At 42.2% G+C, this 27392-nt stretch overlaps 1 protein-coding gene across 1 annotated transcript; it reads left to right on the plus strand.

Annotated features, from left to right (window-relative positions):
* The first annotated feature begins 2102 nt into the window (after positions 1-2102).
* LOC125291770 (guanylate-binding protein 1-like) lies at positions 2103-27187 on the plus strand. The gene is given in 15 exon segments (XM_048238616.1): positions 2103-2346; positions 2484-2593; positions 2791-2886; positions 3849-3951; positions 3954-4031; positions 4337-4414; positions 7379-7428; positions 8118-8227; positions 9845-10032; positions 10751-10993; positions 16591-16871; positions 17374-17586; positions 20224-20326; positions 26090-26269; positions 26721-27187. Coding segments are annotated over 12 exon segments (1902 nt in total). The 5' UTR covers positions 2103-2346; positions 2484-2593; positions 2791-2886; the 3' UTR covers positions 26996-27187.
* Positions 27188-27392: the final 205 nt, after the last annotated feature.

Genomic DNA, 27392 nt, shown 5'->3' on the forward strand with positions numbered 1-27392 from the left:
CTAGCAGAAAATCTTCTCCTACAGTGTGCAGCCTAGTGCACCACATTCTTTCCATAGGAGTTACAGTCACGCTGCACAAGAGCCTTCAGAGGGAAAGGCACGATACAAAACATTATACTAACAAACTAGCAATATATACAGTAACCGCGAACCTATAACAATAATTAAATGATGCGCTTTTCGCGTTAATACGCTGACCCATAAACAAACACTTGCGTTCTAATAACACATTTACCACACGGAATAACACTGGCAACCTCAGCACAAATATTACAATATACATAACAAACAATTTGTAACTATGAGCTACGATAAACGTTAGCTAGAATAGCTAGCTTCTAAGTGTGGCAGCTAGTTATTATTTCATGTTCTGATATGACATTCTTAACGTTTTGACTATGTTACAACTGATAAAAGCAAGACAAATAAAGTAACCAAATCGCTTTGCAATATTTTAGTCCAGAAATACTTATGGGTGTTCATTTACCATAATGTTAATTACAGTAGCCCTAGCGTAGCGTTATCTCCCCTTGCTGTTACCACCAGTTTTAATAACTTTACATTTGCGATGATGACCCATTTCATCTAACAACACCACTGGCATCTTCTTTGACTATCAGACCCCAAACAGCAATACATTGAACTACAAAGATGTTATAGTAATGGTGTTCAGTTCATCATAATCTTTATGACATAATGTAATTTGCCGTCCGTCTCCCATCTTTTTGCCGTCCAGCATGGAGCCGTCACGTGACTTAAGTCACGTGTCTGCAAGGGGTGAATAGCCGTCTCCAATGTATCTGCTCCTTCTCGATTCCCGCCACTGAGCACCCTCAGCGCAAGCATCCCCAGACTCACACTCTGATAGGTTGAGCAAGTGGAGTCAGAAGGGGTGCATGCGCTGCGAGCATTACCCAGCAGCGACAACTGGCTGCTTACGTGAACAGCATTGTGGCTGAAACAGCAGTCCTTCGCAACAAAAATCAAGTCATTTTCATTTTTTTACCATGTTGCCAGGGATGGGCAGTATTTCTAATACATGTATTTAAAGTATTTCAAATACAAAATACTATTTTATAATTGAAACACTTGAAGCGAAAACTATCATTAACTTGTTCAGAAAATTGAAATAGTTTGGCGAGGTGGAGCCACAGGTTGGCACATTCCCGGGATGGACCTGCTGCGTCTTCATCTATTGTTTCGTCTATGGTTTCGTCTCTTACCTAAATCTGACCATGGAGTTGACTTTGGCGGAAAGCTGAAGGTGATTGCTGATAGGCTGTCCCAATCATTGGCGCCTGCACAATCCAATCACGTTTGAGAGGGAAACAACAAATTGAGGGTTTCCAAGATTTGTCTTTTTTCCTTTTTTTTTAGAAGTAATGGGTACTCACAGTTATGGATAGAAATGTAGTGGAGTAAAGAGTGCAATATTTGCCTCTCAAATGTACTTGAGTAAAGTTATGAGTACTCCCCAAAAATGATACTCGAGTAAAGTACAGATCCCTCAAAATTGTACTCAAGTACTCCGTTACTGTCCGGCTCTGTTGAAATCTCTGATTGACCACCTGTTCGAGGGATTTGCGACAGCCTTTCCCAGCTGTTTAACATGTTTGTAGCATATCAGTGTTCAACAGAATTATTTTTAAAAACGGAGGGGATATAGGCTATCATTTTTTTCCTAATAGCCTACCCTATATGTATCTTAGATTTCGCTAATGAGTGTATAGGCTAGGAGTTATTGACGGCACTAACCAGAAAAGACCAGAAAACAATGTTAAGGCATTTGTGGAGAAGAAGGATGGTTTGTGTGTTTTCTTCCTGCACCTCACAGTAAGCTATTTCGTTGCTCTGATCGGTTAGGTCTATCCAATTGAGTGCAGAGGCATTCCCCCCCTGTATCGGTTGAAACACGCCCCATAATTATGTCCCAATAGAGCAGTATCAGACTCATATTCTGACTAGAATTAAGTATGACTACGTCAGGCTAACTAAATGTGGCAAGAGCGGTATTTTAGCCTGACTACGCCACTCTGGGAATTACACCCAGAGAAATATAAATTCAGTAATGCAAACAAGTTCGTTTACTCAAAATGCAGGAGACGTGGTTCCATCCATAAAAGTATGTTTTATTAGGGGGCATGAATAGGCACAAGACAAAGAGGATCGCACATCAAACAGAGACACGTAGGCTACAGGGAAAGATGCTACCTGTTTACTTTCACTTTCAGCCAGCCGCGCCTCTCACGCGCTCAGCCTGTAGATTTTTCTGCTCGTTGGCAGCCCTGCAGTGAAAACCGTCAAAAACAACTTGTTTGTGAATGTTTGACAACTCCTGCAGCTGTGGTGAGCAACGCGAGCACACGCAAAGAAATCTGTTGAACGCAAAGAAATCTGTTGAGCTCTCAGACTGAGCTCTCGTAGGCCTATTGGCTGAAGTCAGATGTGTTGATGTAATATTGTGAGCTTGTCTCTCTCACAAGATAACGAGTGTGATCCGCACTGCGTGTGTGCCCTCCTTCTTCTGTGCTGTCGGGCTATTAGCCTACCAGAGAGGGTTAAACCGGAGGATCTTGGCAGTTAAAACTCTCGGGTAAGCGAATTGTGTAGTTGCTATAGGCCTACGCTTGGTCTTGTAGCCTATTGGCTAGCCAAGTCCGAGTAAGTCCTCCTCATTTGATAGTCGCTTTTAAAACGAAAAATGTAAAATGTAGGTCTTATAGACTGCCTTATAATGCGTTGACAGTTACAGATGCGGGTTCCTGCTCATTTCCATTCGTTTTCTTCAAGGGTTCAGCGATCTCAACATTCTATTCTACATCCTCACGCTGTTCAGTCTAAATCTTCTGTCGCACGCAACGCAGTTTGAATCTTCTGTCTCCAAAGGTAGGCTGCAAGACATAAACGTTTTATAAAATGTATCGGTTTTGATGGTGTGTGCATCCTAGACCCACTGCAGTTATGGGAACGTTATACAGTTGTTCTGAAATGCACTAAAATAATATTTTCATGTCCAGAATATTGCATTTCTGTAGCAAAGTGTAGGCTGCAATGTTTTTTTTTCCATGCTCAAACGTTTATATTTCCTGCATATGAACTGCATATGAACTGCATGAAGTAGGCTACATTGGTCTTGGAAACCAAGCCACTGACGACCAAAAGTAACAAGCCTAGCCTAACCAAAAGTAACAAGCCTAGCCGTCAACTTCGATACAGAGTTAAGCATCAAGCCCCATATCAGTAAAGTTACCCAGACAGCTTATTTCCACCACCTCAGAAACACTGCCAAAGTGCAACCTTTTTTAACTCAACAAGATGCAGAGAAACTAATCCATGCCTTTATCACTAGCAGGTTAGACTACTGCAATGCACTTTTTTACTGATTTTTTTTATTTATCTTGTAGCCTATTTCATCACATTATTTTACATTCTACTGCTACTATTTACAGGGTCTTCCTATTGTCACTGCATTAGTTGTATCTGGGAGCCAAAAAGAAGTGACGGCTAATGTTGGCCACTAGAGGCAGACTTTCAGCTGTTCTAGCAACAATGACAAGTTTGCCACTAGTGGCAAATGTGTTCGCCAGTAATTTGCCACCACACTGCCAATGATGGCAAACTTTGTAAGTTTGTAAGCAGTTGTAAATTTGTTTTAACTAATATCAGGCGTTTTCATATGACAATACCCATCTCATTTCACCAATACTGAGAGGAATTGTAATGTGTTTGTGTGTGTGTGTGTTAATTGTGGTGTGTGTGTGATGTGTGTGTGTGTGTGTGTGTGTGTGTGTGTATGTGTGTGTGTGTGCGCGCATGTGTGTGTGTGTGGTGTGTGCGCGTCCCCCCAGATGGCTCTCTCCATGCAGACCCCGGTGTGTCTGGTTGATAACGGGCCTGACGGGCACATGCGTGTCCAGCAGGAGGCGCTGCAGATCCTGGAGCAGATCCAGCAGCGGTGGTGGTGGTGGCGTGGTGGGGGCTCTACCGCGGGCAAGTCCTACCTCATGAACGGCTGGCCGGCAAACACACAGGTCAGAGCCACAGCAGACAAAGCAGTGTGTGTGATTGGTGGAGATGTAGTGGGCAGCCTAACCAAAGCGTGTGATTGGTGGAGATGTAGTGGGCGGGGTAATCAGAGCGTGTGATTGGTGGAGATGTAATGGGCGGGCTAACCAGAGCGTGTGATTGGTGGAGATGTAATGGGCAGGCTAACCAGAGTGTGGGATTGGTGGAGATGTAATGGGCGTTGTAACCAGAGCGTGTGATTGGTGGAGAGATGTTGAGGGGTGGGGCATGAAGCTCATGGTCTCTAATGAAGTTCCTGTTGATCTCTCAGGGTTTGCGCTGGGCAGCACCATCGAGTCCAAAACCAAAGGAGTCTGGATGTGGTGTGTACCTCACCCCTCTAAACCAGGTGTGTACACACACACACACACACACCTCACCCCTCTAAACCAGGTGTGTACACACACACACACACACACACACACACACACACACACACACACACACACACACCTCACCCCTCTAAACCAGGTGTGTACACACACACACACACACACCCCTCACCCCTCTAAACCAGGTGTGTACACACACACACACACAAACACACCTCACCCCTCTAAACCAGGTGTGTACACACACACACACACACACCTCACACACCTATTTAAGATAATTTTACATTCGTGTAAGTTCCCATTTATTGTAAGTTCCCATTTATTGTAAGCCAGAGGACTAACTGCTACAACAAGAGAAAAGGGGAAGAACCACCCACACACACACAACCACACCACCTGGTCAAAACAAAACAATGAAAGAAATGGCCTGAGTTCTGACCTTTTGTGTGACGTTTTGAGTAGTGCTGGCTAGCATGCAGTAGTGTAGTGGTTAAGGAGCTGGGCTAGCGTGTAGTAGTAGTGTAGTGGTTAAGGAGCTGGGCTAGTGTGCAGTAGTAGTGTAGTGTAGTGGTTAAGGAGCTGGGCTAGCATGCAATAGTGTAGTGGTTAAGGAGCTGGGCTAGCGTGTAGTAGTAGTGTAGTGGTTAAGGAGCTGGGCTAGCGTGTAGTAGTAGTGTAGTGGTTAAGGAGCTGGGCTAGCATGCAATAGTAGTGTAGTGGCTAAGGAGCTGGGCTAGCATGCAATAGTGTAGTGGTTAAGGAGCTGGGCTAGCGTGTAGTAGCCTGTAGGGTGGTGGTAGTGTAGTGGTGAAGGAGTTGGGCTAGCGTGTAGTAGTAGTGTAGTGGATAAGGAGCTGGGCTAGCGTGTAGTAGTAGTGTAGTGGATAAGGAGCTGGGCTAGCGTAGTAGTAGTGTAGTGGTTAAGGAGCTGGGCTAGCGTGTAGTAGTAGTGTAGTGGCTAAGGAGCTGGGCTAGTGTGCAGTAGTAGTGTAGTGGTTACGGAGCTGGGCTAGCATGCAGTAGGTGGTAGTGTAGTGGTTAAGGAGCTGGGCTAGCATGCAGTAGGTGGTAGTGTAGTGGTTAAGGAGCTGGGCTAGCATGCAGTAGGTGGTAGTGTAGTGGTTAAGGAGCTGGGCTAGCATGCAGTAGTAGTGTAGTGGTTAAGGAGCTGGGCTAGCATGCAGTAGTAGTGTAGTGGTAAAGGAGCTGGGCTAGCATGCAGTAGTAGTGTAGTGGTTAAGGAGCTGGGCTAGTGTGCAGTAGTAGTGTAGTGGCTTAGGAGCTGGGCTAGCGTGTAGTAGTAGTGTAGTGGTTAAGGAGCTGGGCTAGCGTGTAGTAGTAGTGTAGTGGTTAAGGAGCTGGGCTAGCATGCAATAGTAGTGTAGTGGTTAAGGAGCTGGGCTAGCGTGTAGTAGCCTGTAGGGTGGTGGTAGTGTAGTGGTGAAGGAGCTGGGCTAGTGTGTAGTGTAGTGTAGTGGTTAAGGAGCTGGGCTAGCATGCAGTAGTAGTGTAGTGGTTAAGGAGCTGGGCTAGTGTGCAGTAGTAGTGTAGTGGCTTAGGAGCTGGGCTAGCGTGTAGTAGCAGTGTAGTGGTTAAGGAGCTAGGCTAGCGTGTAGTAGTAGTGTAGTGGTTAAGGAGCTGGGCTAGTGTGCAGTAGTAGTGTAGTGTAGTGGTTAAGGAGCTGGGCTAGCATGCAATAGTAGTGTAGTGGTTAAGGAGCTGGGCTGGTAGTGTAGTGTAGTAGCCTGTAGCTAGGTAGTAGTGTAGTGTAGTGGTTAAGGAGCTGGGCTAGCATGCAGTAGTAGTGTAGTGTAATGGTTAAGGAGCTAGGCTAGCATGCAGTAGTAGTGTAGTGGTTAAGGAGCTGGGCTAGTATGCAGTAGGTGGTGGTGTAGTGGTTAAGGAGCTGGGCTAGTGTGCAGTAGGTGGTAGTGTAGTGGTTAAGGAGATAGGCTAGCATGCAGTAGTAGTGTAGAGGTTAAGGAGCTGGGCTAGCATGCAGTAGTAGTGTAGCGGTTAAGGAGCTGGGCTAGCATGCAGTAGTGTTGTAGTGTAATGGTTAAGGAGCTGGGCTAGCGTGCAGTAGTAGTGTAGAGGTTAAGGAGCTGGGCTAGCATACAGTATCCTGAAAGGTTGTGGGTTCAATTCCTGGCTACCAACGTTGTGCCCTCTTCTAACATCTGGTCATGTTTAATCTGGTCATGCTTATTCTGGTCATGTTTAATCTGGCCAGGTTTAATCTAGCAGTTTAATCTGGTCATGTTTAATCTGGTCATGCTTATTCTGGTCATGTTTAATCTGGCCAGGTTTAATCTAGCACTTTAATCTGGCCAGGTTTAATCTAGCACTTACCTCTATATTCTTCCCTATCCTGACTATTCCTTTTCTCCCTGTAGTGACTTTTATTGAACTGTTATCATATTCTATGGCTATGTGAACTGTTATCATATTCTATGGCTATGTGAGTAGTAGCCTACTCATTGCTTATTGTTAGTGATGATCTTGCCTCTATGCGAGTAGTAGCCTACTTATTGAACTGTTATCATATTCTATGGCTATGTGAGTAGTAGCCTACTTATTGAACTGTTATCATATTCTATGGCTATGTGAGTAGTAGCCTACTTATTGCTTATTGTTAGTGATGATCTTGCCTCTATGCGAGTAGTAGCCTACTTATTGAACTGTTATCATATTCTATGGCTATGTGAGTAGTAGCCTACTTATTGCTTATTGTTAGTGATGATCTTGCCTCTATGCGAGTAGTAGCCTACTTATTGAACTGTTATCATATTCTATGGCTATGTGAACTGTTATCATATTCTATGGCTATGTGAGTAGTAGCCTACTTATTGAACTGTTATCATATTCTATGGCTATGTGAGTACTAGCCTACTTATTGCTTATTGTTAGTGATGATCTTGCCTCTATGCGAGTAGTAGCCTGCTTATTGTTAAGTGATGATCTTGCCTCTTCAACAGGAAACACCCTTGTCCTGCTGGACACAGAGGGACTGGGAGATGTAGACAAGGTGATGTACAAGGACTCTTTTACCCTTACTGAACACTTTAGATGTAGACAAGGTGATGTACAAGGACTCTTTTACCCTTACTGAACGTTTTAGATGTAGACAAGTTGATCCCCCTGCTAAAAAAACAGCCTGACCAGCTAAAGGTGGTTTGCTGGTTGACCAGCTTGTTAACCAGCTTGTTTGACCACCCTATGATGGTTGACCTGCTAGACCAGCAAAACTCTTGCGAAAACATACCATTTAGCTGGTTTACCCTTTAGATGTAGACAAGGTGATGTACAAGGACTCTTTTTTTATCCTTACTGGACGTTTTAGATGGGCGGGCGTGATGTGCCCTGGATTTCCCATCTAAAATAGGGATAGTTGAAATACAGTTAAAAACACATCTGCAAGTCAAAAACTTCCTTTATACTTTCTGTACAACTTTATAGAATGACAGTTCATGAAGTTGAAATCAAAGACAAACTTTTCACAGGCTGCATTTATATTTAAGTTGATTTGTTAGCATATAGCAATAAGCCCATCTGTTAGTAATGAATCCATTCATTTAGCACGTTTTTCATCCAACATTCTGTCTGTTTATATTTTTCAACAACTGCATGTGAAACTGGGCAACACACACTGGGTGTGTGTGTGTGTGTGTGTGTGTGTGTGTGTGTGTGTGTGTGTGTGTGTGTTTCATGTCTCAGGGAGACTCCAAGCATGACACACAGATCTTCTCTCTGGCCGTCCTGCTAAGCAGCACTCTGGTTTACAACAGCAGAGGAACCATCGACAACAGGGCTGTGGAGGACTTGCAGTATCCTTGTGCACACAACGGTTGCCGTAGCTGACAGTGTTAAGGAACTTTAGCAATAACCAGAGCTTACAGTGTTAAGGAGATTTAGTGTTAGCCAGAGCTGACAAGAGTTAAGAGCATTAACGTTAGCCAGAGCTCGTAGTGATATGGGGCTTTAGCGTTAGCCAGAGCTCATAGTGGTGTTATGGGGCTTTAGCGTTAGCCAGAGCTCATAGTGTTATCAAAGTCCTTTTAGACAAATCCCTCCACTCGGCGGCCATATTGCAACGCTTTTTGGGCACTTATCGGGCATCTATTTCGGCAGAAATGCGCGTGCGCAAGGCTTCACAACACCAATCTTGTTCCAGCGGCGAGATCACAACACGCACAATGTCTTCACAACACCCCACATGATTGGCTCAATGTCTTCACAACACAGCATATAATTGGCTCAATGTATTCACAGGTCGATTTTTTGCCGCGGAAGGGATTGTGTTATGCGTAGACAACTGCCATATTGGCCTTACAAACTAACCCCATGCATTTCTATGGAGGATTTTTTGAGTGCTGTGTCTCATTAGAAAGTCTCTGGTGTTATGGGGCTTTAGCGTTAGCCAGAGCTGACAGTGTTATGAGCATTAGCGTTAGCCAGAGCTCATAGTGTTATTAGCATTAGCCAGAGCTCATAGTGTTATGGGCATTAGCGTTAGCCAGAGCTCATAGTGGTGTTATGGGGCTTTAGCATTAGCCAGAGCTCATAGTGTTATGGGGCTTTAGCGTTAGCCAGAGCTCATAGTGTTATGGGGCTTTAGCGTTAGCCAGAGCTCGTAGTGTTATCAAAGTCCTTTTAGACAAATCCCTCCACTCGGCGGCCATATTGCAACACTTTTTGGGCACTTATCTGGCATCTATTTCGGCAGAAATGCGTGTGCGCAAGGCTTCACGACACCAATCTTGTTCCAGCGGCGAGATCACAACACGCACAGTGTCTTCACAACACAGCACATGATTGGCTCAATGTATTCACATGTCGATGTTTTGCCACGGAAAGGGGTATGTTATGCGTAGACAACTGCCATATTGGCCTTACAAACTAACCCCATGCATTTCTATGGAGGATTTTTTGAGTGCTGTGTCTCATTAGAAAGTCTCTGGTGTTATGGGGCTTTAGCGTTAGCCAGAGCTGACAGTGTTATGAGCATTAGCGTTAGCCAGAGCTCATAGTGTTATTAGCATTAGCCAGAGCTCATAGTGTTATGGGCATTAGCGTTAGCCAGAGCTCATAGTGGTGTTATGGGGCTTTAGCATTAGCCAGAGCTCATAGTGTTATGGGGCTTTAGCGTTAGCCAGAGCTCATAGTGTTATGGGGCTTTAGCGTTAGCCAGAGCTCGTAGTGTTATCAAAGTCCTTTTAGACAAATCCCTCCACTCGGCGGCCATATTGCAACACTTTTTGGGTACTTATCGGGCATCTATTTCGGCAGAAATGCGTGTGCGCAAGGCTTCACGACACCAATCTTGCATTAGCGTTAGCCAGAGCTCGTAGTGTTATGGGCCAATAGTGTTAGCCAGAGCTGACAGTGTTATGGGGTATTAGCATTAGCCAGATCTGACAGTGCTGCACCTCAACTGTCTGCAGATATGTAACTGAGCTGGCTGAGTACATCAAAGTGAAGTCATCTGATAAAGATGGAGAAGATTCCGAGTTTGTGAAGGTCTTCCCCAGCTTCATCTGGGCCGTGAGGGACTTCACTCTGGAGAGGAAGATCGACGACAAGGATGCGACAGAGGATGAATACTTAGACTTTGCCCTGAAGCTGAAACCTGGTATGAAATATCAGCCCCAAACTCACACTTGGAGTCAGTTCCCAAATACCCAATATTGTTTTGCCTCTTCTGACCACATTCTTACAAAACTTACAAAAGTGAGGAATAAACTTAATAAGCTACAATTTGATGAGATGCTAGGTTCAAATTAATAATACACCATCCTACCTCCTTAGACCTCTGAGCTTCTCGCAGGGTTAGGTGAGCTTACCCCTGATCCTGATCTTATATTATCAACAACGTCCTTTAGAGCTTATCCCTCACCCTGATCCTGATCTTATATTATCAACAACGTCCTTTAGAGCTTATCCCTCACCCTGATCATGTTCTTATATTATCAACCACGTCCTTTAGAGCTTACCCCTCACCCTGATCATGTTCTTATATTGTTGACCACGTCCTTTAGAGGTTACCCCTCAACCTGATCATGTTCTTATATTATCAATCACGTCCTTTAGAGGTTATCCCTCACCCTGATCATGTTCTTATATTGTCGACCACGTCCTTTAGAGCTTACCCCTAATATTATCGACCACATCAATGTCCTAATATTATCGACCATATCAAGGTCCTTACATTATCAACCACATCCTTTAGAGTTTTAACTTCACACACTTCACATTGCTTTGACAGAACACACACAAACACAGACTCCCACCTCTTCCTTTCATGTGTAGATATGTCCACTAACCCAGAGCTCTGCTGGTCTCTCCTGAAGGCAGCTCTAAAAAGGTAAATGACTACAACCTTCCTCGGGAATGCATCCGGAAGTACTTCCCATCCCGGAAGTGTTTCACCTTCCCATTCCCCAGCCGCCCGGAGGACGTGATCCGTCTGGAGAGCTTGTCCCAGTCGGAGATGGCCCCAGAGTTCCTGGAGGTCACAGAGCGCTTCTGCACCTTCATCTTTGATCAGAGCCCTGTAAAGCAGCTAAAGGATGGACACACTGTCGACGGCAGGAGTGAGTCAGACTGGAGTTGTGTTGTCACGATAACAGAGTTAAGACTAAGTATCAGCAGAACAGTCAAACTAAAATAACGGTGTCACGATAAAAGGGTTAAGACTACGAGAACACTATGGTTCATAGAGCCCGACCGATAAAGGATTTTGAAGGACGATACCGATACAAATATTTGTTGATTTAAAAATCCGATACTCCGATATATCGGCCGATATATATATATATTTTTTCATTAACAGATTTCCCTAACATTAGTTATTTGTAGTTATTTATGAGTATTGACTAAAATAATATGATATTGCATTTTAAAAACAAACTTGTTTACAAGCCCGACCGTTCTAATTTCGTTAAATTTTTAACGATGACCAATCATTTAATATCTCAGCTGTCCAATGACTGATTTTATTTCTGAAATCTTCCCCGTAATGCTGACAACATAAGCTTCAATTTGATATGATTGGTTAAGGGATTTATGGCGCGAAATGTTTTGGATACTTGAAGATCAGTCGTGAAAAAAAAACTTTTCACTTCAGTCTTATATTGATATGGACAGCCAGATGCCACCTGCACTTCGTTTGAGTTTACCTCGACTGGAAACCACACAGCTGGATAAACTGAGGTAATATATGTTTTTACATTGGTTGTAGTTATGGTTAATCTTAATTTGTAGTCCTAAAATCATGTTATTTGACAGAAATATGCTTTCTCATCAACGTCAACATTATGGCATAGCGGGGGCTAAGTGCATCGTCATGTAACTTTAGCTAGCTGCATTACTCTGAACTGCTTGCAGTACTCTCGTTTGCTTTTGATGTCAGTTATTTTCATTTGACAATTTCATTTTAAAACCTGTTAGTATATAACCTGTAAGTAAGTTTGTTTTCTAGTACCAATTTGCTTGTTAGGTAAGCATTATTGGCAAGTCAGTATAACGTTAGCACATCAAAGCTGGATAAATCAATGGGCGCTGCGTTTGTTTGCGTCCGTTCTACATGAAATAAGTTGAGCGATATTTGTTCTCCTCTCAATATGTAGTTATAGAAAACATGATGTGAAATCACATATTATGTAAGAAATGTCATTATTGCATTTTCAGCAGTTAGTTACTAGGTGAAATGTAATCTGTCTTTATCTTGATGCCAGCCAGGCAATCAGATTTAGGGCAGCTAAACCCATGTGTAATAAAATGACTTTTCATTCTTCTGAATATTTTTGAGTTACTCAGAATGCTTCAATAGTTTCAAGGCTACCTCTTCTGGTGTATGTATGTGCACACACAGATACATCTGTAGTTTTGATTTTATTTTGTAAATTAATAAAGGTATTACATTTGTATGATTTTACTGTTGTTTCAGATGGAGGATAAAAAGACCTACACAGACCTCGTTGCAGGCCTGAAGAGGTAGCTGACTGCTGATGAGCTGGCGCTCACAATGTTGAAGACCATGTGAGGATGGAGGAAGAAGGTATAGATTTAGGTGGCGTGCATAGGGTGGTGTACACTGCCACTACAACACTGTGAAATAGACTTGTTATGTTGTTGTTTTTGTTGTTGTTGTCCCAGGCATATGTGGTTTTACCATCCGGAACGGGTGGGAGGTTGTGCTTAGTAGGCCGTCATATGCAAACACACAGTGCAGGGGCATGGGACAAAGAGACTCCAGAAGAGTTTCACAGTTTTCTGGGATTGATCATTGACATGGGGCTTCACTTCCCTCCCTAATATCCATTGCTAATGGGGAACCAAGTCTCTGAAGGGATCAGGGAGCGTTGACCAAATGATAAATACATATTGTGTACACTTTTTCTCCATTGACATTGCCGTTGTCAGTAGTTTCTTATTATTTCAAGTTTGGCAATGTTGAACCTACAGTAGGTTTGGTAGCTACAGCCAGAAAGACTTCACAACAGCTGGCAGGCATTTCCGTAAAAATTTCAGCCTCGCCTTCAGCTGCTCCAACTTCTAATCTGTCGTCTTTTCATCAAGTACATATTCCTGTACAGCAGGAGCCAAAGAAAAATGGTTGGCTTTGTTATAAAAAATAATACATAAAACACTAGTAGCTTGTATGGCCCGGAGTTTAGCGGTAGGTGACTTAGTTTTTTTGGTAAACAAAATTGCTGTCAGATTTGGCATTCTATAGGAGGGGATGCGTTTCGTTATGAGTCATAGGTCTTCTGTGTTCAACCTTCAGGATCCCCACCCCACCTTTCCCTATCCTCCTCTTTGTGTGTGTGTGTGTGTGTGTGTGAGTTTGTGTATAAATGTGTTTATTCTCAACAGGCTTGTTCTATGTAATCCACTTTCAAATGTTTAGAACACATTGATTTTTGAGTGATGTTGATTGTATTCCTAGCTTTTCATAAGTAATAATACATTTTATAGATGTATATAATTTTCATATTATACTGATTTATATAAGGAAGTTGTATCTGTTGAATCAAATGTATTTTATGTCTCTATTCGAAATGATCTTCAATAACTATACAGTATACTTACTTCCCGTATTACTGGTAAGGTACATGTTTTTTTTTATATATCATTATTATTGACTGTAGCATTTGCTTATATACAAATAAATGGTTTATTCTTATGGACCAAATAAATCTAAACCATTGTGTCTGACTTCATTATTAGTTTTTATGCATACTTTTATGTTTTTGGTGAGAAAGAGAATGTGAATTCTTTCAACATTCTAAATCCCGTTTCCTGCATTTTTACTTTTTTTACTGATCACTAAATTTATCATAACTTTTGAAAGGTTAATGATATTCCAATTCAGTTTTTTTTGTTAAATAGACCACAACTTGCTGAACATGTCATACACTCTATATTTTTCTCTATCTTGTATAGAAATATGATGAAAATGATTTTGGTATACATCTGGAGAGGATTTTCAAAGACTGTTCATTACTATATCAACATTACCATAGGTATTTTACACCATTTGATAGAACTGATCCTTCTGATTACAATGGTATGTAATATACTCAAGAAATAAGGTTTTTTGTGTAAGGAGGTCATCCAGCACCAAAAATGGAATGTTCGGCACGGGCACGAAAGGGTTAAATAATATTTTCACAGTGGAACATCGAAATATATTAAAGTTCTGATAAATAAAATGTATAAAAATAGAAACTTAAGATATGAAACTTAGTCTTTTGAACAAAAACACAATAACAAGAACAACCAAATCAAAGTTACCAGTATTGGTAAGCTTCATAAATATAACTTTGAAATAAGACTTAATAATTACAAAAAATAATGATGACATTATTACTATCATCATCATTTGTATTATCATTAAACAAGATAAAGGTCACTACTAAATGTTTAAGTGTGCATGTGTAATAATTAGTCCCTATTGCCTTATAAGCTACCTTATAATTACAATGTCAGCTTGCTTATCCCTTTACCTGCACTTTTAAAATTATTTCCATCAAGCTACATCAAACCATTTTCAATCATCAGTTGCTGCCTGCCTTCTAAAACCTACTATTTAGTGATCTAAATCCATTATGTAACTTGTTAATGCTGCGGCTGAACGATAGTCTGAAACGCACACTTGGCGTAATTGGATTTCACGTGTAAAAGAAAAACGTTTATGCACAAGCTACGTTTGATACTTTTTCTCTATGTCTAAATGTTCACTCCTCGCACGTCTAACTTGCGTTTTACAATGCAGGGACTGTAACTACAGATATACTAGTTATAAATACAGTAATCATTACTTTATTTAGGCAGAATAAGTTAGTTGTGGTTTCCAAGCTCATTAATGTTAATGTTAGCGGTCTTCCACTGATATTCATGGCATTAGCTAGCTTTGTGGTTAGCTAGTCTATGATGAGCCATAATTTAGCAATGGATAACGTCATACTGCAAATTGTAAAACATACGTTTTCAAAATAACAGACCGGGGAGAGATGATACGTTATGATAATTGTTATTCAAGCAATGTATGTCTCGTGTAGCCTGGGTGTTCCCATGCTGCCTTGCGCGCGATTTGATTCACGCTGCTAAGGCAGCCTGGAGACCATGGAGCAAATTTTCGCCTGAGATAGGGAACCAATCACAGAACAGGGGGAAGAGCAAGACGATGATGAGCTATGCACAGACGCATTTGATAGACCTCCGTGGCACCCAATAAACGGATCTGGGCATTTTTTTCAAATACGAGAAAATGAACGTTTGGTTCCCAGACCACGTCTCATTGAGAAGTGGTGGCGCTAGCCAAGCTATGTCTCGTGACCAAATCACCATGAACACACTTCACTGATGATCTCACTCGCGGATAACTGGTTCTCTCTGCCCGACTCTGGCTGGATCAGCAGGTTGCAGGATGTGTTGTGCTGAAGCGTTATACCACGAGTGTTGCCAGCAGGGGCGGTGTAGAGTGCCCTCTGGTGGACAAACTATACAACGCCAACACTCATGACATGGTTGAAGGGTGTTTCGTCCGTTTTTATTTTATTTTTAAAATATTAATTTATCGGCCATTATAAATGCCGATACCGACAGTTTGGAAAATGCCTAATATCGGCCGATAATATCGGCCCGCCGATAAATCGGTCGGGCTCTAATGGTTCATAAGTGTATTTAAAGGTTTTCGAGATCTAGTCCGTAAGAACAACTGTAACTAACTCATTCTGTTATGAATTAGCAAATAAATGTAAGTGTTACTGAATAATGTAATAGCCAACAACACTCTCACGGTGTTGCTCCCACACTGTTACTACACAGCCACTGTGTAGCTGATGCACGGACGCCTGTTCCAGAGTGTCTGCTCCAGTGTTGCTTAATTACTGCTATACTGTTCCAGAGTGTCTGCTGCAGTGTTGCTTAGTTACTGCTGGCCTGTTCCGGAGTGTCTGTTCCAGTGTTGCTTAGTTACTGCTATACTGTCCCAGAGTGTCTGTTCCAGTGTTGCTTAGTTACTGCATGCCTGTTCCAGAGTGTCTGCTGCAGTGTTGCTTAGTTACTGGTATACTGTCTCAGAGTGTCTGTTCCAGTGTTGCTTAGTTACTGCTATACTGTTCCAGAGTGTCTGTTCCAGTGTTGCTTAGTTACTGCTGGCCTGTTCCTGAGTGTCTGTTCCAGTGTTGCTTAGTTACTGCTGGCTTGTTCCAGAGTGTCTGTTCCAGTGTTGCTTAGTTACTGCTTGCCTGTTCCAGAGTGTCTGTTCTAGTGTTGCTTAGTTACTGCTTTACTGTTCCAGAGTGTCTGTTCCAGTGTTGCTTAGTTACTGCATGCCTGTTCCAGAGTGTCTGCTGCAGTGTTGCTTAGTTACTGGTATACTGTCTCAGAGTGTCTGTTCCAGTGTTGCTTAGTTACTGCATGCCTGTTCCAGAGTGTCTGCTGCAGTGTTGCTTAGTTACTGGTATACTGTCTCAGAGTGTCTGTTCCAGTGTTGCTTAGTTACTGCTATACTGTTCCAGAGTGTCTGTTCCAGTGTTGCTTAGTTACTGCTGGCCTGTTCCAGAGTGTCTGTTCCAGTGTTGCTTAGTTGCTGCTGGCCTGTTTCAGAGTGTCTGCAGCAGTGATGCTTAGCAATTGATACCCAGAGACCAAGTGCTTGTGTTTGTTGCCCCCTCTGAAGTCCTGGGGCACCTGATGAAGATGTACGTGGAGACCATGTCCAGCGGGGGAGTGCCCTGCTTGGAGAATGCAGTGGTTGCCATGGCGCAGATTGAGAATGAGGCTGCTGTGAAGGAGGGTCTGGAGGTTTACGAGAGCGGCATGGCGCAGCTGACCGCCTACTTCCCCGTGGACCTGCGTGACATCACCGCCGAACACCAGCGCCTCAACAGCCTGGCAACGGAGGTCTTCATCAAGCGCTCCTTCAAGGATGACGACGGGAAGCACATTAAGTCTCTGGAGGTAAACTAGACCTGGAAAACTAATAATCAATCGTTCTGGAGGTAAACTAGACCTGGAAAACTAATAATCAATCATTCTGGAGGTAAACTAGACCTGGAAAACTAATAATCAATCATTCTGGAGGTAAACTAGACCTGGAAAAACTAATAATCAATCATTCAAATGGCAACATGCTGGTACGACTACTGACAGAAGATCAGTAGAAGAAGATCATGTCTTTGATGTAGAGTTACCATCCGGTTCAGTAGTGTGGAGTTATTGAAGACTCATCCGCTTCAGTAGTGAGTCATCCGCTTCATTAGTCTGGAATTATTGAAGAATCATCCGCTTCATTAGTGTGGCGTTATTGAAGAATGTATCTGACAGTCTCATGTGCTGAAGAGTAAGATGTTTTTCAGGAGGCTGTCAACAAGGTGAACAGTGGATTCTGTTTTTTTGTGTGTCATTTCAGGAGGCTGTTAACAAGCTGTTCAGTGGATCCTGTGTTTCTGTGTCATTTCAGGAGGCTGTTAACAAGCTGTTCAGTAGATTCCTTCAGCAGAATGAGGAGGCCTCAGTCCTGAAATGCAAGGAGGTCCTCATAGGTCTCTCTGCTCCACTGAGGGAAAGACTCCAGCAGGGATTCTACATGAAACCCGGAGGATACCAGCTCTACCGCCAGGACATGGAGGACATCGTGAAGAAATACAAAAGCCAGACCCACCTGGGAGTCAAGGTTAGACTCGCATACAAACACTCCCCAACCAATAAGACCAGTGTTTCCCACATAATTGAATTCTATTTGTGGTGGTAGGTTTGCAGAATTAACTTGAATGCAAGTTTTTAGCAAATTAGCGCAGCGTGGTTATGATGCTAACCAGATTTAAGCTCAATTTAGTACAACCTGGAAAATCATTGTGTGGTGGTCAATGTTGATATTGTGGTGGGCCGCCACAAATTAGTCAATGTATGGGAAACACTGAAGACTGAACAACTCCACATATATTAACACTCCCCAACCAATAAGACTGAACAACTCCACATATATAAATTAGGGATGCACAATGGGCCCGACATCGGTATCTGCAGATATAAGCTTTATAATTGAATTATCGGCATCTGCAGATATTAGCTTCATAACTTAATTATTGGCATCTGCAGATATTAGCTTCATAACTTAATTATTGGCATCTGCAGATATGAACATTTCTGCCGATGTGCCTGGTCGATAATGTGACGTGTTAATTCTGTGCATGTGAAACAGTATGTTTCAAGTCTAGACTTAAAAATAGGGAGGGTGTCTGCTAATCAAATTGAGGGAGGGAGATTATTCCAGAGGAGGGGTGTGTGGTAACAGAAAGCTCTGCCTCCTACTGTAATTCTTGGGATTACAAGAACTACAGTATTCTCTGATCGTAGGGGACTAGGTGGGTTATATGGGACTAGAAGGTCTTTAATAATGCACAGCCATTTATGGCTTTGCATGTTAGAAGTAATATTTTGAAGTCAATGCAACTTTTAACAGGTAACCAGTGTAAGGATGCTAGGATGGGGGAAATATGTTCATATTTTTTAGTTCTAGTGAGTGTGTGAGCAGCTGCATTTTGTATAAGCTGTAAGGTCTTTAGACAGATATTGCAGCCAGCGTATAGAGCGTTGCAATAATCAATCCTTGAGGTGACAAAAGTGTCTGGTAAGGATAAGGACTTCCGTATCTTTGGAATGAAGTGATAGAATGAAGTTTTGGTTATTTAGTGAAAGTTCCTGGTCAATTATAACTCCGAGATTTCTAGCACTTGTGGATGAGGTCAGTGGAAGATCAGTAAATGTAGCCTGTGATGAGGATAGGATATCCCTCATCTTTTTAGGACCTAAAAACCATAACTTCTGTTTTATCTGAGTTCAAAAGCAAGAAGTTGTTTGTCATCCATGTTTTTACATCTCTTATACATGTGTCAAGTTTCAATGTTGCTCCAGGTCTCATCTGTGATTCTGTTATGTTTTCACTATCATTCAACAATGGAGTATGTGTATTTGGTGAAGCCGATTGGTGATTGATCTTATCTCTAATTTTGTCATTAAAAAAGTTAATGATATCATTACTGTTTAGGCTTATAGGGATAGATTGGGTTATTTCATTATGTCTCTTCAATCAGCGAGGAACAGTAAGCTGACTTGGCCTTGTTAAGTGCTTTTTTTGTAGTTAAGGATGCTATCTCCATGCTTGGTGAAAGACTTCCATTTTAGTGGTGCGCCATTTTTGTTTTGTGGCAAGGGGAAGTTCTGTTGAATGGAAAAGCATTTTGGTTCTAATATCGCTCAAAATTACATCAAATTATGAGTTAATTTGCTTGAAAATCTTATTAAGAAAGGACTTCAGAGCCACTCATGTTTCTCCATGAACAGTAAAAGGAAATATTTTTTCCACTATTCAGAGTAGCCTGTATGAAAATTGTCATCTTTTTGCACATCTTTTTTAAGCGAATTAACTTCTTAATGGAGCTTGAGAGCAGTTACACCTGGAAACAGAACTAGTGGCACATTATTGCATCATGATTTAACCACCAGATAGAACTAGTGGCACATTATTGCATCATGATTTAACCACCAGATAGAACTAGTGGCACATTATTGCGTCATGATTTAACCACCAGATAGAACCAGGCAGAGCCGATAGGGCGCTGGAACCGGGCAGACACAAACAATCTAGAACCATGCAGACACTAGCGATCTAGAACTAGGCAGACACTAACGATCTAGAACTAGGCAGACACTAGCGATCTAGAACTAGGCAGACACTAGCGATCTAGAACTAGGCAGACACTAACGATCTAGAACTAGGCAGACACTAACGATCTAGAACTAGGCAGACACTAACGATCTAGAACTAGGCAGACACTAACGATCTAGAACTAGGCAGACACTAACGATCTAGAACCAGGGAGATACTAACGATCTAGAACCAGACAACAAACACTCTAAAACCAGAGCGACACGAAGCACTAGAAGTCTGTTTCTTTTTGGATTTATCAATGATCAGGATTAACCTGATAGATTAACCAATAGTCCAGTTTTAAACCTGACTCAGCAGCCTTACAGAGAGACTGTTGAAGTGGAATCATGATCAGTGTTCCAACACTGAAGAGTACATCACTCAACCTGCTAATGCCCATCATCATCATCTTCATCAGGAAATGTATTTGTAGATTCCATTGATTATTGGATTGGACGGAGAACTTCATTTACGTCTGTGTGTGTGTCTGATGTGTGTGTGTATGTGGGCTGTGCGTGCATGGTGTGTGTGTGTGAGGGGTGTGTGTCTGACGTGTGTGTGTCTGGTGTGTGTGTGTGTGTGTGTTTGTATGTGTCCCAGGCTGAAGATATGCTGGAGGGCTTACTGAACCAGTGTAAGGAGGAGTCCTCAGCCATCCTGCATGCTGACAAGAGTCTCAGCGCCAGGGACAAACAGATCTGCGGTGAGTGTGTATGTGTGTGCGTGTGTGTGTGTGTGTGGAGGACTGTGGGAGGAGTAACATTATAAGGCTGGGATGATTCTTCAACACGGTTGACATGGTAAAAGACTACATAAATTCTGCAGTAATTTGCGCTGAAACCAAAGAGTCCAGAGCGCTCTTTAAAAGATGCGATTTCGGGGTATTGCAGTCTGCTTCGCTCAAAATCATTCCCAAATAAATGCTTAAATTAGAGATGCACCAATTGCAATTTTTTGGGCCGATTCCGATTGCATTTCAACCACTTTACAGCACACGCAAATAGTTATTTTCTATCTTTTATTTAATAGAATATGTTATAGAAATGTATTCAACTTATCAACAATGGAATGGCTGTAAAAAAAAAATGGGGCTGATGAGCACAGATTCTTCTTCAAGTCTAACTTCAGCTGCAACTGCAACTAAGGGCCAATCTCAATTCTCTGTTTTACCCCTTCCCCTATCCCTTCATCTTACCCCTAGCCCTTGTCCCTCGAAACCGAGTGGCAAGACATAGGGGTGAAGAATATTCCCCTTGGAAATGAGATACCACTAGCCAACCATAAGGGAGAGCGGGATGATTGAAACACTTGAATTAACGTAATTTATCGTACCACACTGAAAGTTAATATTTTGTCACTAGCAACCTGTCGTCTGTCAAATAGGCTATCATTTCATTATCATTTTCAGCTCAGAATAAAACAGTTCAGGAATTATTTCAAAAGCAGAACATGCCTATGTTCGTTCGTAGCCTACCTCCTGGTCCGGGTGAATGAAACAGGGATGGGGGACAAAATAAACATGCAGTTTGCTATGTAAACATCCCACAACTCTTTCGATATTTTACAATAATATCCAAATGGTTGTTACTTGACATCAGAAGCAATCGCTGCCTGTAATAGCTTATGCGAGGAGTCGGCAGCAGTAGGCCTGTGCAGCATTCAAATCAGACGAGTGGTAAAAAAAGTTCAGCGAATTTAGCTGCTGTTGGACTTTACATTTCTGACATGGGATGCTGCCAATTCGCGGGGTAGGCTATATCAGACATGGAATTATGTAAAATGCGAGACATTCGCGCAAATAATGATGTGCTGTTAACATTCACAAAACAGCGATTTTTTGAAAACTTCCTCATGAAGAACAGGACCTTCAATATATGGTCACAAGATTGAACGCAACATAAAACAATTACCATTTTAATTTTATAATCCTTATTAATGCCAACACTTCATGTCAATGAATCTCTCGGTGTGCTTGTTTTTCCGGTGTGAGCGGTGCATGTTGGGTATTTCTCTTACCCCTCGGTTTCAAGTAAGCTCCCGATCTTGCTTGGTTTTAAGGGGTATCTACCCCTTGCCCTTATCCCTACCCCTTGATCGAAATGAGAATTGAGATAGCCCTTCGTCTCACGTGCACGCGCAAAACTAAGGGGAAGGGGGAAGGGGTAAAATAGAGAATTGAGATTGGCCCTTAGTGGTTCCCAGTGTGGGACATTCATTTCACACACTGCTAATATAAATGCACTGTTATGGAACACCCTTTTTTTTTCGCATCCAATATCCAACTAAAAATACAAAAACAATTTTCATGATACATTTAAACATGCTACCATGGAACATATTTTTCATATGCATTGATGCATTTATGGGAGGGCGAGGGAAAAGTGGGAGTAGGCTCACTGCGTGAAAAGTCTGATTTTCGTCCCCATAAACGCCCGGAGATCTCACTAATTATTGGCAGTTGATGACAATTTGCAACCTGTGAAGGTCGCGTTTGTCTGTGCCACATATTGTCGGAGGAACCGTACTATGATGTATGTGGAGAGCTCGCAGAGTGCTAATGGCTCTAATTAGCATATAAATGCAGCGAAACCGCGCCTGGCCAAGCCTGGCTTGAATATCCTTACTCAATATTGGATGAAACCACAACTTTCAAACAAGAAAATCACTCGTGATTGGTTGGCAGATCTGTCACTATTGGTCACCCTGGCTCATAATAAATGTAAACCCCAATAATAAAATAATGATGTATATATATATATATATATATATATATATATATATATATATATATATATATATATATATATATATTCATATTATATGTTATTATGCTGTATATTCATGTCATTGGGTGCAGCCGTGGCCTACTGGTTAGCACTTCGGACCTGTAACCGGAGGGTTGTCGGTTTGAACCCCGACCAGTGGGCCACGGCTGAAGTGCCTTTGAGCAAGGCACCTAACCCCTCACTGCTTCCAGAGCGCCGCTGTTGATACAGGCAGCTCACTGCGCCGGGATTAGTGTGTGCTTCACCTCACTGTCTATACACTGTGTGCTGTGTGTGTTTCACTAATTCACGGATTGGGATAAATGCAGAGACCAAATTTCCCTCACGGGATCAAAAGAGTATACTTATACTTACTTATTGTTATTCTAAGTAGGCTACTGAATGAATTTATAGAGGAAAGGAACATTTGCCAGGAACATGTTTATGTTTATTAAAACAAACACACAACTATGTACAAAATGAGGATCTGCCCACACAACATATGGGTAGCTCACGAGCAGACCAAAAGCTACAACTCCGTGAACTGGCTGTTTGCCGCCTCAGGGCAAATAAGTAACTGGCGGTTCTTTCTGAGGCAGGCCCGTTTTGCAGACGCCTATAGTGCGTGGCTCTGTACTTCAAAGTCGCCTTTAACCAGGACTTTAGCGTGGCACAGAGTTCAGAGAGCTCCGGGCTACGAAAGGACGGCGATCGTACAATCCATCCAGACACCCATCCAACAACGCCGTCTTCTCATCATCAGGTCTATGGTGGCGGACTTCCAAAGTTCCAAACTCTAGGCTAGCCCTTCTGTTCTGAATTTGCCACCGCACACTGACTGTTGTTTATCCTATCAGCTGTTCTGGTGGAAGCACGACGGGCGGGTCTTCCACTGCTCACAAGAGGAAGTGTCTCCCCTGCTGGCGTGGGGGCGTAACGGTTGGACTTGGTTCACTGAAGTGACGTTTTCTCTGCTGTGGCATATAGACTGAATGTTTTGGACTGTGTAAGTAGTCTACTACCGGGGAAATAGCTATATATATATATATATATATATATATATATATATATATATATAACAATAGTGATAAAGACCATCATTTATATATTTGCCTCTGAAATTCTCATTGTGTTGGTGTGAAGGGAAAATCTGAATCTAAACTTGAGTCTATCGACTGTTTTAAGTCGGGTTACATTATTGGAGCTTGCAGGCATGTCATACCCAGCATCATTTCTGCCTGTTGAGCATATTGCTGGGAGTTGTGTGGTTAACACATCCACTGTTTAAGCAAGACCAAAAAAGGTCACAGTCATGCCACCATGCACAGTGCACTCCCCCTGCTACCCTGATTTGCATTTGTATAGCTCACAGCATTTTCATTTACATGTTAAAGCTCCTCCCCTAGAATTAGGAGGAGGGGGGTCATGGGGGGACGACTGCCAAGCAAGGCCCACGTCAATTTCTGACAATTCATGGGTTTTTTTGCCGTTGCCTGCAAATTGCCGTGAACAGCCATTAACCTGAACTTCCACGACAATTTACAGTGATCCATACTGACGAAAATCACACTTTTCATGCAGTGGCTATCACGCAAACACAGGGGAGGAGAAGTGCTAACAGAGATTGATTAGGTGCTCCACCATATGAAAACAGCGCATGTCTGTTTTGCAGTGAAAAACTTAAATCCAAATTCCAGTTAAATGCATCAATTATAGAAACTTTCAGTGCATCAGTTTTCTTCATTGTAGGCTATGTCAAAAGCAACTTTAACTTTGGTTTGCCCTTCTAATCATATGATCACTTTCACGACATCCACTTCCCAATCTGCTAGACTACGGTATTAAGGCATAGCCCTAGTCTACGTGCAGTAAATAGTTTGATCGCTAAACTTTTTTTAAAAGTGGAATAGAACTACTAGGGCTACTGTATGTCGCTGCTTGTTGACATCTTATCATGTAGCCTATGATCGCTAAACTTTTATTCTTTTTAACGTTGCAATCGGTTATCGAGTGCATTCACTGCAAAAAATGAATTCTAACCAAGTGTTATTGATCTTATATTAAGATTAAAAAATCTATTTGGTATTGTTTTTAGTATGAAAAGACTTACCTAGCGTCCTCTCAAAAGATCATTTTGACTTAATTTAAGAAGACTTTAACTTATTTTAAGGAGTCTTATCAAGACAAATTTGCTCAACGCACTGGCAGACAAATTTGCTTGTTTTCAAGATGAGATGTCTTAAAACAAGTCAAATTTGTTTTAAATTAAGTCAAATGATTTCACAAGAAAGCGCTAGGTAAGTCTCTTTATACTGAAAACAATACCAACTAGTTATTTTTATCTTGATATAAGATTAATAACACTTGGTTAGATTTTGTTAGATAAGCAGTTTTTGTAGTGTTTGACCGGCATAAAATCGGCATGTCTTAGACTGACCGGCCGGCCATGGCCGATCACGTGAAAATCGGCCAATTCTGGTCACCAGCCGATCAATCGGTGCATCTGTAATTTAAATCGCTCTGTATTACCCACTAATATGTGACTCGTAATTGGAAACAGACAGGATTCTTGTAGCAGCAGATTGTCATTTGTTTAACATTTTTCACAAAGGTTATTCAAAATCTAGCGAGAAACAACGACTTTCCTATCTGATTACACCATTGACTATTAAGGGTATAACGATTTCGATTTTATATCGGAATCGATCGAAATTACATCTCAATCTCGAACTTTGAACTTAAAAGTAGAATCAACGATGCAGCCACACCCCCAATGTCACGTCCAGCATGTACTGTATGCCAAGACGCACAAACACACACGCACGTGCTGGACTGCAGCGTCAACACTCTTCTAATTTTAGGCTGCAGCCAGTTAAAATATACACATCAACCTACCAAAATCAAAGCCCCTCTTGCTACTTTGAAATCACTGGTGTGGAAGTATTCATTCATTCACGTCAATTAAAACTAATTTGGTCTACTCAACTTAGCAAGTGAAAAGGTGATCTAGTTACAGTCCAAAGTTACTTTAAGGCTTAAAATGCACATGGATAAGTACATATTCCATGAACATTTACCTTGGGTCTCTTCGGAGTGTGCTGAAACAATCAAATTATCATTCTGTGTTGTTTAATTTCACTATGTTCACGTCTCTGTTTTAGCCTAATGTTAGTTCTGTTTACATTACAACCTCGCGGTTGGAACGGTTTCAAAATAAAAAGCGGTTTCAAAATAAAAGCCCCCGAAACAGAAAAGGAAAAGGCCAAAAAGAGTAAATAACATATAAGGACTGCATTAATAGTAATATTTAAAAAAAGATTGAAAATCGAATCGAATCGTGACTTTAAAATCGAAAATTACATCGAATCGAGGATTTGGAGAATCGTGACACCCCTATTGACTATACAACGACTTTACTATCTGATTACACCATTGACTATATAACGACTTTACTATGATTACACCATTGATAGCGTCTGGTTGGATGCATCTGTCTTTCTAATGTTAGTTGTGTGTATGTGTGTCTGTATAATGTGTGTGTGTGTATAATGTGTGTGTGTGTAGAGGAGCGTGAGAGAGCCGTGATGCTGGAGCAGGAGGTGAAGGCTAACGAGTGTGTGTGTGTGTGTGTGTGTATAATGTGTGTGTGTATAATGTGTGTGTGTGTATAATGTGTGTGTGTGTATAATGTGTGTGTGTAGAGCAGCGTGAGAGAGCCGTGATGCTGGAGCAGGAGGTGAAGGCTAACGAGGAGCGTCAGCGTCAGCTGGAGGAGCGCATGCGTGCGGAGCAGAGGAGTAATGAGGAGCGCATGCGACAGGTGAAGGAAAAGATGGAGCAGGAGATGAGAGAGCAGCGGGAGGAGGCACGACGCGCCACAGGTACACACACACACACATTATACACTCACACACACTCACACACACACACACACCACAGAGAGGAGGAAAATAAACTTGCCTTGCCTTGCTAATAAACGTGCCTTGCATAAACTTGCCTTGTCTTGCCTTGCCTTGCTAATAAACGTGCCTTGCCTTGCCAATAAACTTGCCTTGTCTTGCCTTGCCTTGCTAATAAACGTGCCTTGCCTTGCCTTGCTAATAAACTTGCCTTGCTAATAAACGTGCCTTGCCTTTCAAATAATTTGCCTTGCCTTGCCTTGCTAATAAACGTGCCTTGCCTTGCCTTGCTAATAAACTTGCCTTGCAATAGCGTGCCTTGCCTTTCAAATAATTTGCCTTGCCTTGCCTTGCTAATAAACGTGCCTTGCCTTGCCTTGCTAATAAACTTGCCTTGCCTTGCCTTGCTAATAAACGTGCCTTGCCTTGCCAGAGAGCCAGCTTGGTGAGCAGGCCGCCCTGCTGCAGAAGGGCTTCCAGGAGAAGGCGGACAGGTTGGGCCAGGAGATCCGTGAGGTCCAGCGGAGAGCCGAGGAGGCGCAGAAGGCCAGGAGCCAGGAGTTCACCCAACTGCTGGAGCAGCAGGACCGGCGCCACAACGAGGCCATGGCCATGATGCGGCAGCAGAATGAAGCCATCTTAAGATCACAAAGATCACAAGGAGGAGGGGGTCTATTGGGCAGGATTATCAGAACAATCTTGGACTGACCATATCTCATCTGACCAGATCGTTGCTGTTGAGTCATTGTTACTGGTGACTGATTGCTGTTGCTGGTGTCATACTGTAATTAATTGTTGACTTATTTTTACTTTATTTTTGTTTCATGATGTTATTTTGTACAGCACTGGTCAGTGAAAGCTGTGTTTGAATGTGCTCTATAAATAAATTTTACTTACTTACTTACGTTCCACTTTTGCTATAGTAATTTCTGAACGGTTTTGATCAGTGTGGTACGATCTCTTTGTAAATTAGGTTTATTTCAAAAGCGTTTGTCATCCCGGCTGTCCCTTATGGTAGGCTAGTGGTGTCTCATTTTCAAGAGGGATATTTCATCCCATGTCTTGCCACTCGGTTTTGAGGGACAAGGGCTAGGGGTAAGATGAA

Source organism: Alosa alosa, chromosome 3, assembly GCF_017589495.1.
Source record: "Alosa alosa isolate M-15738 ecotype Scorff River chromosome 3, AALO_Geno_1.1, whole genome shotgun sequence".
NCBI classification, from domain to species: Eukaryota; Metazoa; Chordata; class Actinopteri; order Clupeiformes; family Clupeidae; genus Alosa; species Alosa alosa.